General features: G+C 44.8%; 1 protein-coding gene across 1 annotated transcript; it reads left to right on the top strand.

The window, feature by feature from the left end:
* The first annotated feature begins 371 nt into the window (after nt 1-371).
* Nucleotides 372-1,262, top strand: LOC136050500 (ankyrin repeat domain-containing protein 9-like). Its single transcript, XM_065739405.1, has one exon. The coding sequence runs from the start codon at nt 372-374 to the stop codon at nt 1,260-1,262; it is 891 nt and encodes a 296-aa protein (XP_065595477.1).
* The last annotated feature ends 11,908 nt before the right edge of the window (nt 1,263-13,170 follow it).

Raw genomic sequence — 13,170 nt, 5'->3', positions numbered from 1 at the left:
ACTACCTCACCTCTCAAGCTAATTTTAGTCTCTCCCTGCCTTCTCTCTAGCTGCGTATGTATAAAATCACTTGCAGTCTGACAGCGTTCCAGTAGCCCACACCATACAGGGAGCAGGATACACGTACAAACCAGCAGCTTGCATGGCATGGGTTAACTGAGCCTGTGGGATTGTGCTTACCTAAACAAAACCACTGCAGTGAGGGGAAAAAACAATGAACGGGTGGAGATGATCAGCCCATGCATTCAAGCTAGTGCAGTCCGGGCAGCAATGACAGCCTGAAGGTTGCAGCAGCATCGAGATCTGCATTCCAAGTGCACAGATCGTACAGTCTGGAGAGATTTTGCGTGGAGCTCTTTATTTGCTGAGCCATGGCCAGCAACCAGGCCAGCATGCAGGATGATCAAAGCAGGCACTGCAAGTTCTTATCCTACATGTTCTACCAGGCTGTGAGAGATCATAAGCCTGTGTGGATGCTGGAAGACATGAGAACTATGGAGTATTTTTACTGGGAGGAGAATGCCAGCCTAAGAACATACTCACCTTCAGAAGCCCTTCTCTATGCAGTGGTGCATAACCACCTGCCTTACGCCCAGTATCTGCTGTCTCATTTTCCAGAGGAGGCTCTTAAGGTACCCGGAGAACACTTCTGCTATTGCCCATCCTCTGCTCCTCACTTGGCCATGGCAGTCACATATGACAGGAGAGATATCTTGGGGCTGATCATCAAAATTGCGCACAAGCTTCCCAGCTTAAACTCGTACATCAACAGGACTGGTTGCTTTCATCTGGAAGATGGGAAAACACCCCTGCACCTCGCCTGTGAGCTGCTGAGGTCAGAGATAGTCCTCATCCTCCTCGGCAACGGAGCTTCTCCCAGGATAGAGGACAGTAAAGGGCTTACCCCGCTGGACGTCATCCTGGAACAGATGTGGGACTCCAAAGTCAACATGGCAACAAAGAAGCTCTGCCTTGACTACCTCTTGCTCTTCATGCCCAACCCACAGTTTAAGATGCGGAAAGTTCCACGAGATCATCCAGAACACTGGAAAGCTTTGCTAGGGGAAGAGAAATTCAACAGCCTGGTGGGGAACACACCTGCTTCTTTATATCTGCAAGCTATGCAAACTATTCTCCAGACTCTGCCTCCATCTCACTTCCCTAAAAGCATCCAGGAACTACCTATACCTCAGGCACTAAAGCCCTTACCATCCTATGGCAAAAAGCAATCGACAAAAAATGTGGTAAATGTTTTTCCTTGACTTTATTCAGTGGGTCTTGGATTTTTAAAGGCAGTTTAGGGGATGTGGTCACCCACCCCTATGTGTATTTTATTGTGATTTTAATACTTATCTTGCTAGGCTATGCTGGAAAATCCAATATTTTGTGACAAGATGTTAAATGTCGGGGTTTTTATTTCTCATCAATTGCAGGCACGGCACTTTTAAAGGCAAAAGCCTTCCTTGTTTTCTATTACGTTGTGCATGTGAAGAGTTAACTGTAGCTGAGACTGCATTGTTTGCTTTTTTTTAGCTGTCAGCTGGTATCAGTGCATCTGAATTCCCAACATAACTGTATCCTGTGTAATGCACCTGGGTAAAAATGAACAACTTGCACACTAGGATTTTCAAAGGGTGTAACTATGGATCTGCGTTCTACCAGAGCTAGGAAAAATACCACCTTGTACGAACAGGGTTCAGACATCAGGTTTCCTTTCTAACAATGATCCAGCATCATTTATTAATAACCAAAAAGTCTGTGGCTGATATTACAGAGACGTAGAGGCAGCCCTATAGAGTACATGATTTTAACGAGTTACTTAGCATTGGGTCATAGCATGGAGTGTGTATGTTTAGATAAGACCACCAAGTGTGTATTCCTATGGAGAAATTGGGACAGGCAGAAGAAGTAATGGAAAACATCCTATCTCACTCAGGAGTGAGGGGGTTAAAGACAGCTCCAGCCCTTATGCCTCCACAAAGTTGTGCAATGGGGAGAGTACCATTTTCTTTGCTGTCCAGTAAAAAACTGCAAAAAGTAGCAGGGCTAGTGGCAGCCCTATCCTTCATGAGTGACATTATCAGTGACCTGCGTTTTAGGGATGAATGTGTCTCCAAGAGAGATGTAGCTCACTAACTCGATTTAGCAGTGGGTCTCAGAGCCGCCTGTTTCCTCGTTACTCTAACCTGGGGTATGACATTGTGCATTACAAGTTTTCACTTGTTGTCAGAGTGTTTTTGTCACTCAAGTCCAGACAGAGGGCCTGCTTCTGAAAAAGATAAGTAGTTCCCATTGAATTCCCTGGGAACTGAAGGTAGTTTGTATGTTTGCAGTTTTCCTAGAGTAGGCTCTCTGTAGGGCTGGGGATGCCCTGCCCAGCCAGAGCCCTGTCTGTTCCAGGAGCTGCTCTTGCTCTCCTGGCCGTGCTCAGTGTCACCAGTGCAGTGGCAGAATCCCAGCCGGGGAATGTCTCTTATTTTGGACCAGATGTCCTTCTCTCTTTGTAAGTGTAACCCTCTGCTCCAATGAAGCGCTGTAACACATTTCCCCAGATCTGTTCTGAACAGCAGTGAATAAATAACTGATCTCTTTAAAGAAATGTGGTGCAAAATGCCATTTGACCCAAGCCCCAGTTTGAAAGGCTCTGGCTATGGAAGGATGTACACCAGACCTGTGCATTCAAATCTTGCTGCATGGTGAAGATCCCTCCACACATTATCTACTTGTGCCAGGACTGCTTTACCTGAGCTGCACCCTTTTGTATCAGCTCACAGAGCACTTCTGCATGGATTCTCTCTGCTTGGGGCACCACCAGTGTGTGTCAGGGTACTGATGGTGATGCAGGGCAAGGGGAAGATTTCTTGCATGCCTAGACAAGAGCCATCTGGAAGGTACTTTTGGAGACATGGGGACATTCCTCCCAGACACCTCTGTCCAGGTGCTGGGAAGCACTGCTGTGCCCGTGCCTGCTGTGCTGTGCTAGGTGATGATGCAGACTTGCTGGTGAGACAAAGAAAATGCCAGCCCAGCCCTAAGAGTGGTGAGCAGGCCAGAAAAGGGTTAACTCTCCTCCTGCAGTCCCACCTCCCCCATGGTGTCCTACTAGCCCTGTTCTCCTCATCCGAGTCTATTCTGCCTTGTGCAAGGGGGAGGGAGCAAATGGTGGCAGAGAAATTCAGGGTAAATCTTGGACAAGGTTTTTGTAGAGAGGCCGTGGCATGTGCTAGCAGGTGGAGGCTGTCACAGCTTCACAAAGCAAAGCAGAGCCAAAGGCAGATTTGCATAATAAGCAGTGGCTGAGCCCCTTGTGCCTTGGCAGCCCCCAGGAAGGCAGCGCTGGGGGCAGAAGACGAAGCAGGCACTGCTGCCTGAGGCTGCTGAGAGCAACTGTGCAGTGCTCTGCACCCCAGAGTGGGGCTGGGCCTGTCCCCAATAGCGATGCAATACCTCATCTCAGTGGGCGAGAGGCAGAGTAGGCTGGAGATGGATATTATTAGAATTGTAATTAGGCCCCAGGAGCAGATATGCCAGCAAAGGAGTGAAGGTAAATTATCAATCACTGGCTTGGTTGCATGAATGCTGTGTTGCTAATAATTTCAGAAAAGACAGGAGGGAGGGGAAGGTTGTTCATCTTACAAATTGAATGATGCAGGTAGGGATTCTTGGCATTACTGACACTGGCACTTTCTCATAAGGCAGAGGGCTGTGCCTGGGGAGCCAGAGCAAGCCAGTGGGAACAAGAGCATCTAAAATGGTGCAAGGATTATTTATTGGCTGTAATAGCCAGGGATCATCACGAAGGTCAGAGTTCAGGAATTTAGGCACTCTGGTGGCTTTGTAGCACACGTAATGCTTTGTGTGCATGCACAAGTTTACCCCCTCTCCGTTAACCAAGGCAGAGGATAAGAGCGTATCTTTGTCTGCCTAGAAGAAGACTGCTGGCTGTTCATTGGCCAGCATGTAAAAGCTTGGGTATTCTCAGACCAGCATCAGGCAGCTGTCCACACTGGAAAGATCATAGCAGAGCCCTGCCATTTCTGTTTCCCTGACCATTTTAACAGCCTCAGCCAGTCACCTACCTTCTGACCTTGATGTACAGTTCCACTGGGCTAGAATTTAGGGCATTAGTGCTCTGGTGCTTCTGCTACAAAACTTTTTGCATCACCTGTAGTGCCAAGAGCGCAGGATGTGTTGCCCCTCTGCAGGAGGATTTATCTTGCAGTGACCTGCCTGTTAGTTTGATATCCCATTTATCTTCCTACTCAGTACAGTGACATTACATTGGATACAGCCAAATCTACCTCAGCCCCATCTGCATTGATTTTCTTTTTATTTTTTCCAAGCCAGGTTATTAGCAAAAGTAAATTCTGTATCTTTCCCACTGTTCCTGCAACTGATTGTCAGCAGTCTTTAAAAATCCCTATATTTGCATGACAAATACATTAGTGACTTTGTTAATCAAAAAAGGTGCTAGGTGCTACATAGTGATGTTTACATTTTGCATATAAACATAGCGAGTAAGAGTAGCTAAGATCTTCATTTCAGAACTTGGCAAAAAGAGAAAAGGGAGAGGGTGCAGTCTGTGCTCATCTTTGGGTTACAGACTGGCTCTGCAGGTTAGAATTTTTAATTTCAGTCTTGAGAAGTAGCCCTGTAGAGATCTGACGTGTATATGTGTTTTCCTTCAGTATGATTGAGAGTCATTTCAGTGAGCTCTGTGGGTGACTTTGGGTGTGTGCGTGTGTCACGCATGTGTGTCTGTGTCTGCCCTCTTCTGGTAAAACTCATAACTAACAATACTTAAGACATCGTGTACTCAACAGTGACCAATGCCTTAAGAAAGCAGCCTTTCAATGAAATAAGTTTGTGCCCCAAGCTTTGTGCTGCTGTCAGGTAAGGATATTTCTTCTCTGGCAAAGAGGCAGCAGCTGTGCTTTTGAAACAGGCGTTTATCCCTAAGCACCAAGCACAAGGGCTTCTGCATTCCAGCAGTCATCCAGCGAAGGATTTGTGACAGTGGACACATTTTATTTCATTAAAATAAAGTATATTAAATGTGTATCTCCATCTTTTCTTTGGTCTGACAGCAAAATTTGGCCACCTATGACTTCTTAATCCTGTGCTTCTGTCTGTTTCTGCAGCACCATTAGGAGGGAGGACAGGCCAGAATCTGACCTCAGTTTCATCTCTTTACACCCGAAGTAACACTTTTTAAGTCAATTGCACCACTGCTGACGTTTGCCGGTATAAAATAAAACAGAATCTGTGCACGCATTCTTCAAGACTCCATTTACTCTGACTTCTGCTTATAAATAAAAGTGATACTTAATCCTCGAAAACATTTTTTACATTTTTCACACTTCGAATGTATACAGATATAGACATTCTCTAATAGTGACGGGCACTTTCCTGCTCCTTGCTCCCTTGGCTTCCTTTGGCTTTAGCGTGACAGGGACTGACGCTGTTGTTTACTGAATACGACTGAATGTTCCATGCCCAAGTACAAATGAGTGTTCATTATATGATACAACTTTCTTCCAAAGCCATACTTTTGTAATTTTGGTTTCTCTTTTTTAGGGAAAAAATCTTCCATGTAATTGTACATACATTACTCATTGCATGATTAAAGAGAAACAGATCGCAATGTGTGCTGGGAATAATATATATATATATACACACATATATATATGCCCCAATATAATGGCTTTGAAAATTATTAAATTTGACTGTACTACCATAATAAACTTGCAGGATAATCTTGATGTGTCTTTTATTAGACAGTTGGTCAAAAGTACTGCCAGCTGCTTTTGCTTTGGTCCATTCTGGTGTTTGATGACTCCAAAGTGACTGCTGAGCTATGTCCTCCAAATTGTGATCAGAAGAACATAATATTTTCCAGGCTTGCAATATCTAGCTGTGCTGACAGAGGATGGCCCAAGTGATGAAGTGAACCTACGTTCCACAGACCTGCTGCTGCAAGGCGGAGCTGAATCAGAAGAGGCTCCCTAGGGGTGAATGGTAATTGCTCTTGTAGATTTTCATTCTTTAGGCTTGAACTCAGCTCACATGTTCCCTGACAGCTCTGCTGAGGCTGACCACCAGGACATTAGTGAGTGGCTCTGGCAGCTGATGGACAGATGAACTGATAGATCCATCTAAGCCAGATTCATCTAGCTACCAGTCTTTTTACAACTGCACTTAGTTGCAGCCCACACAGCAGCAAGCAGTAAGACAGGTATTTTAAAAGAGAGAAATATAAAGTATATATTCTCTTGTGCTGGGGAAGCGTTTTCAGAATCACACAATGCAATGACTGTAGTCCTGCCCACACCTCAGTTACCTCTCTGGTTGAGTTACCCCAGGCAGAGAAGTCTGATGCATTCCACACAAGCCAGCAGCTGTCTGGCCTTCTGGGAGCACACATTGCATTTTGCTACACCACCACCTCATCATGATGATGAATATACCTCATCATGATGATGAATATACCTCATCATGGTATTTTACCAGTATAGTAGTTCTTTTCACTATAGACTCGAAGACCAGGATTTGAAGAATATAGCAGAGCATACAAAGTCTTGAAATCCTTATTCAAGATAGATCTGTCTCTGGTATTGGGACAAACAAAAGTTGGACAACCTTTCCTACTTTGTATCAAAACTGTCCAGATGAAGAACATTAATCAGGTTTTGTTTAAATTATACTCGACATAATAATTAGGCCCTCTTCATGAAAGAAGTACTTATAGGCTCTCAATCAGTATCGTTATGATGGTCCCGCTGAAGCAACTGCTGTCACAGTAAGATTGAAGGGAAAATCTAGATGAGATTTTAGAGCATCTCCTGATTCTGAAGCTTTCACTGAAGCAGAAAATGAGCAACTATAGGACAAAAATTACTGTTTCACTGCCTGGAATGTGTTAAATGGTGACACTATAAGCAGACTCTTTTCCTGAGTTTACAGGTCTTAGATGCTGTTTTCTGCTGCGATGCATATATTTCCAGACACTAAACTTCCCACCAATATAGCTGATTGCTCAATCAGATCTTTTTTCTAGGTGGTAGAACTGAGCTTCAGTGATAGCTGTTGGCTTTGGCTTATTTCTGTACTGGTAGGCATGGCGCAGAAGCCCTGCATGGTGACAGACTGGGATAAAATTATATTCTGTGCATAAACTGAGATTTGAGGAAAAGAGAAGTGATAGGAAGAGCTTTGCTTAAGTGAAATTTCTGTTTAAAGATGTGTTACGCAAGCACTCAGAAATCCACTTGCTTACTCAGATCTGCTGAACCTCAAGGCAAGGTAAGCAACCCAAACTGGGATCAGGGAGGACAAGGAGATTTTTCCTACTAAAATATCCATCTGTCTTTCACAGTTACCAAATTGTATAAGTAGATTTGTGCATTGTGCTCTTTGGAAAACATGAACTAGTTTTTAAAACGTCTCACACATCTTTTCACTTAACATCAATGAAAACATAAGGTACAAACCTAGACCTACACACAGCCCTTTTTAGACCCCTCTTATGAGTATTTAGCTTTAGAAAGCCCCATCCACCGTGGCATGAGCCACTGCCTCCATTGCTCCATTAACCCCAGAGGCAAAATCCTCTCTTTCCCTGCTTACCGGCTGCCAAAGCTGCAGTGTGGCCAGTAAAATCACTGTCATCCTTACATCTGCGCAAATGCTACCGATGATTATGACTTATTTGTTTGTTTGTTTCTTTGTTTGTGCATGCATGTATGTATACATGTATGTATGCATGCATGTATACATTTTCGCGCCATGCAAAATCAAAGCAGAGACGGCGCAAAATGGCGTCGGAGCGGCCACAAGATGGCGTCGCGAGCCCGGCCCTTCTCTCAGCGGCCCCCGGGACTCGGAGGTGGTGCCACGTTTGGACGCTGTATCCGAAGCAAATGCCAATGAGCAAATCTAAAAGTTGCAGAGTTAGTCGTTTTTTCCACTCCTCTCCCCATCTGAAATGGTTGGTTTGTGCTTTACATGTGATTGTAACACTGCTGGCTCTGTACTTCCATACTACACTTGCTCAGGGGTGGGGTCCTCAGCCGGGCAGGGCTCTTATTTGACCCATAGGGTATTATAACGAAAGGAGTTCAGCTAAGGATGCACGGATACGGGTTGCCCATTTCCTAGAATCATAGTGGTTTGGGTTGGAAGGGACCCAAAGACCTCCCAGCCATGTGCAGGGCTGACCCCAGCAGCTCAGGCTGCCCAGGGCCCATCCAACGTGGCCTTGGGCACCTCCAGGGATGGGGCACCTGCAGCTCTGGGCAGCAGTGCCAGGTCCTCACTACCCTCTGAGTAAAGGATTTCTTCCTAACATCTAACCTAAATCTCCCCTCTTTTAGTTTAAAGCGATTCCCCCTTGTCCTATCAGTATCAGACTGTGTAAAAAGTCAAGCTCCCTCCTGTTTGTAAGCTGTCCTCAAATACTGGTGGTCTCCCTGGAGTCTTCTCTTCTCTGGCCTAAACATACCCAGCTTTCTCAGCATACCTCCAGAGGAGAGGTGCTCCAGTCTGCTGAGCATCTTCATGGTCTCCTCTGGACGTGCTCCAGCAGTTCCACATCTTTCTTGGGCTGGCAGCCCCAGGCCAGGACACAGTACTCCATCTGGAGCCTTATGAAGGCAGAGTAGAGGGGGACAATCACCTCTCCCTGCTGAGACAATCTCCTCTTTGGTTGCAGCCCAGGATACCATTGGCTTTCAGTGCTGCAAGTGAACACTGCTGGCTTATGTTCAGCTTTTTGTCATCAGAACCCCCTAGTCCTTCTCGGCAGGGCCGCTCTCAATGAGTTCTTCTCCTATTCCATATACATATCTGGAGTTGCCCTGACTCAGGTGCAGTACTTTGCAGTTGGCCTTGTTGAACCTCATTTCTTCCTCTCTGAACAGAAGGCTGGTGGGACACTGGCAGGATATGAAGAAAAACATTTCCACTCTGGCAGAAGCTTTGTAGAAGGACAGGGAGGTTACCTGTGTGCATGCTTAACTGTTGTTGAAAGAAAAAGTACTGCTGAGGAGGCTGATACCCATCAGGAACAAGGAAAGGTATTGTCAAAGATGTATTTATTTGTGTTTCTGGCACATTTGATTCAATCTCAAATGGTTCCCTAGACAGTGGGAGCAAGCTGTATTGCTGACAGCTAACAAAAATCAGTATAGCTTTCTGGAGCTGTAGCCCTCTGGTCTGAGGGTCTAACTCTTTATTTCCACTTCTGTCTGCCTCCAACCTAATCAGAAAACCTTCCAAACCAATAACAACAACAACAGCAAAAATCAGCTTTATATGCAAAGCCTAGAATAAAACATCTGTATACATCTCAGAAGACTTCACAACAGCCTGTTTTATTAGTATCTCTAAAATAACTTTTCTTTCCTGACTAATTCAGCCAGAAGCGCTCAGATAATCCTCATAGGACTGTTATGTGTATTTCCAATTAAGCAATTTATAAGCACTGGCTGCAAAGAGCTTTTTGTTCTTAAGAAAATTATTTCTTCATCAATGTCATAAACGCTCAGAGTCCAATCTGAGTTTTTAGAATATTTTATTATAATCAAAAGGTGAAAAGCAATAAGCAAGCAGCGCTGGGTGTGCCGGGGAGTCTCGCTCCACCAACGACACACCGCAAAGAAAGAAAGAATACCTATTTAAAAGTATAGTTCATACATATTCATCACATTCCAAACTCTGATTTATAGAGAGGATTACACTTAAGGGTTGATTTTGATGTAAATCTTCAAACCTTGAAGGGGAAGAGCCCCTCACTGGTATTTTGTTAGGAGGGGTAGCGATAAGCTTAACACAGCTGGTCCAACAGATAAATCAGTAAGGGAGTAGCACCTTTGGCGCCATGTGGTCCTTTTCCAGGGATTAGCTTCCCCAAGCTAAGTACCCCGAAAAAGGGCCACTGGCCCCATCTCTTGGTGCATTCCAGGCTAATCTTCCAAGGTCTGTGTTAGTTTCACCCCTTGGTGTGAGGAATACGCTTTTTGTTACACAAGACTGGTGTTTGTAATGTAGATAAAGTTCTATCCTTCCATGTCTCACAAGGACATTTTACTCCTTTAAGTAACTTTGTATACCAATTGGAATTAATGCCAGTCTGAAAGTATTGGGTCAGCAGCTTTGACTTTTTATCTTTGACACGAATCACCTTTACATGTTTCACATCAAGAACAAAACAAGTCTTTTTTTACTCCTGCTGTATCTGAAAGCCCTTGTGCCCCCTTCACATATGGTTTAAGTACTGAGTTATGTAGAAGGAGATTAATCATCTTGTATCCCAACAAGCAGGCAAGACATGGCAGCTGGGTCAGCCTCACAGGGAATAGGCTTTTCTGTGTTTGTTTTCAGAGAGAAGTCAGGCAGACAGACACTTACTTTCAAGCTACTGCCTTTGCCAGAGGCAACCCACACAGTCTGGTCTGCAAATGGGGCCCTCAGTTCCCTTTAGAAGGGAGCCACCCACTACGATCACCTTCCTTTCTTTCTCAGTAGCAGCAGTCTCAATGCACGGAGGTGACTGCCTTGCCATTGGTGACCTCCTGCGGGAATCTTCCTGCACTTCACCCCTTATCACCTCTTCAACTTCCAATGCTGCAAATCTATTGCTTAGGGGTATCTGGGGACACTGGGGAGGCAGAGGGGGAGATCGCCCACGGCACCGAGCAGGGACTCTCTGCCAGCCCTCCCTATCCCTCAGATATCCCCCTTCTGCCCTACGGGGACAGGTCAGGGAGTCCACCACCAACTGCGGGGGATCTCCCTGGTGCCTTTCTCTCTGGCACTCTAGGGAGTTACTCCACCAGTCAATCTCCCGCTCACAGTCCCTGATGGCCCTCAGTCTCTCAACCGCCTCTTTCAATTCAACCACCATGTTAAGCAGATCTTCCACCTGCTCACACCTTGCACAGGAGAACTGCTTAGCACCCTCATCTAGTAGTAGCAGGCTCTGGCACTCCTTGCAACCAGAGACCTGTGTAGCCACACTTCTAGGCAGACCTTCTGTCTGGGTCGCCACAGCCTTCTTAAGGCAAGCCCTCTGTCTTGTAGAGACCGTGGCACAAAAAAAATAAAAGCAAAGAAACGAAAAAATTGGAAGTAAATAAATAAATAATAGTTTATAATAATATATAGATAGATATGAATTGTAATGCGATACTTCGCTGCCCTCCCTGAGCCCTTCAGGGATATACCCCTTCAGCCCTATTCAGCGGAGGGGTGAGGGCGAGGACGCTGAAACCGTGGCAACGCCTATGCCTCGTTAGCGCCTCGTTAACCTCTCGCGAGAACAGCCGTTGGGACTCGCTGCTCTCACTCGGTTCCGGAGAGACTGGAACCTCCGGAGAACCGACGCTGTACTTCAATCAGCCGCTGCAGCTCCAGCTGTGCCGACTTCAGTGCAGTTGATTATGAGTACTAATAATGATTTTTCGGGATCAAGTGCTTAGATTTTGGATATAGAAGCAGTAAGATATTATCTTTATGTGTCAGGTATGTTTCTCTTCTGGCCAGAAACAACATTTTGAGCTTAACACTATAAGAAGGTTCCCTAATAACTCAGAAGCACATTGTACTTCTCACAGAGTCACAATATCAAATCACTTTATGAGCCGAAATTGCCATCAAAACATGAAAAACGCATCTCCTCGTGAGAGAGCTAGAGAGTCTTTTGGTCTCAGCTAGAATGGCAAATGGTGTTCTGGGTAAAATCAGCTTTTTTTTTCTTTTTGACTTACCCTTCAAAATTTTTTCTTCTCCCTTGCACTTCCTTCCCTTATTCAAAACTGATTCTGCTCACCTTCCGCACTGCAGTTTGGCCAAGAAGGAAACCACAAAAAATATCTTAAGAGATGGGTGCATTATTTTTAACCACAGATCAAAATTCTAAGAATAAAACTTACAAACTCCTAATCTTCTTCTTCCTCAGTAAACCCTTCCAAGTTCATGTCTTCCATTTCTAATGGACCTATAACGTCTTACAGATATTATACTGTAAGAAAACTTAGAAGAGATGCACTGCCATCAAACATGTCATCGGCACCAGCTTTCCTAAACTACTGCAAAAATTAGGAGGTGTTTTGTTCATTTCTTTTCTATGCATTTAATTTTGGTCAGGTCCTTTTACCTCATCCTATAGTTAGCACCCCTCAAGCCTGTGGGCCTTGGTCATCTTACCAGGGCACCTCACAAGTCAGTTTGCTTAAGTCCATTTCCCCCTGTTATAACTCACTCTGACCCCAGACCTGGAACATTACATATGAGAGATACTTAGATCAAAGCTCTCCATCTGCCATTGTGGTTTGGCCATTAACCTTTTGTCTATGTACCTGCTGTGCAAAACAGAGGCACTTCAGACATTTCTTTGCTAAACAAAGGCAGGCATTTAAATTGAGCAATATGCTTTATGACTCCAGGCATGGTTACTCCACATCCTGTTTGACTCTTTTCTCTGCAGAGATTAATGTTGGGATCTTAAATATCACTAATGCCTTACAGACAATCCATTAACATCAGTGTCTCCTAATTGGCTAGCCATACCATTATTTATAAAACAGGGAGTCTTTGCTAATAGTACAGCTACCAATCCCTTGATTTCACGAGTATATAACCCTCTGTATTACCAACCATAGAGCATTTTATGCTGCAATATATATTTTTACTATTTAACGAGCTTTGTGTGTGAGCAACATGCAAAAAACATCTGAAAATTACTATCACACTTACTGTGATGTATGAGCCGATCTCGTTAGACATGAAATGCAGACAGAAAACTACCTCACCTCTCAAGCTAATTTTAGTCTCTCCCTGCCTTCTCTCTAGCTGCGTATGTATAAAATCACTTGCAGTCTGACAGCGTTCCAGTAGCCCACACCATACAGGGAGCAGGATACACGTACAAACCAGCAGCTTGCATGGCATGGGTTAACTGAGCCTGTGGGATTGTGCTTACCTAAACAAAACCACTGCAGTGAGGGGAAAAAACAATGAACGGGTGGAGATGATCAGCCCATGCATTCAAGCTAGTGCAGTCCGGGCAGCAATGACAGCCTGAAGGTTGCAGCAGCATCGAGATCTGCATTCCAAGTGCACAGATCGTACAGTCTGGAGAGATTTTGCGTGGAGCTCTTTATTTGCTGAGCC

This window comes from Cyrtonyx montezumae, unplaced genomic scaffold, assembly GCF_038088225.1.
Source record: "Cyrtonyx montezumae isolate F1298 unplaced genomic scaffold, pur_monq_1.0 scaffold_24, whole genome shotgun sequence".
Classification (NCBI taxonomy): Eukaryota; Metazoa; Chordata; class Aves; order Galliformes; family Odontophoridae; genus Cyrtonyx; species Cyrtonyx montezumae.
This window is presented reverse-complemented; position numbering and strand designations above follow the sequence as displayed.

Bases quoted from the DNA above. Each gene is read 5' to 3' on its own strand.
- LOC136050500 (XM_065739405.1), top strand. From the start codon at position 372: ATGGCCAGCAACCAGGCCAGCATGCAGGATGATCAAAGCAGGCACTGC.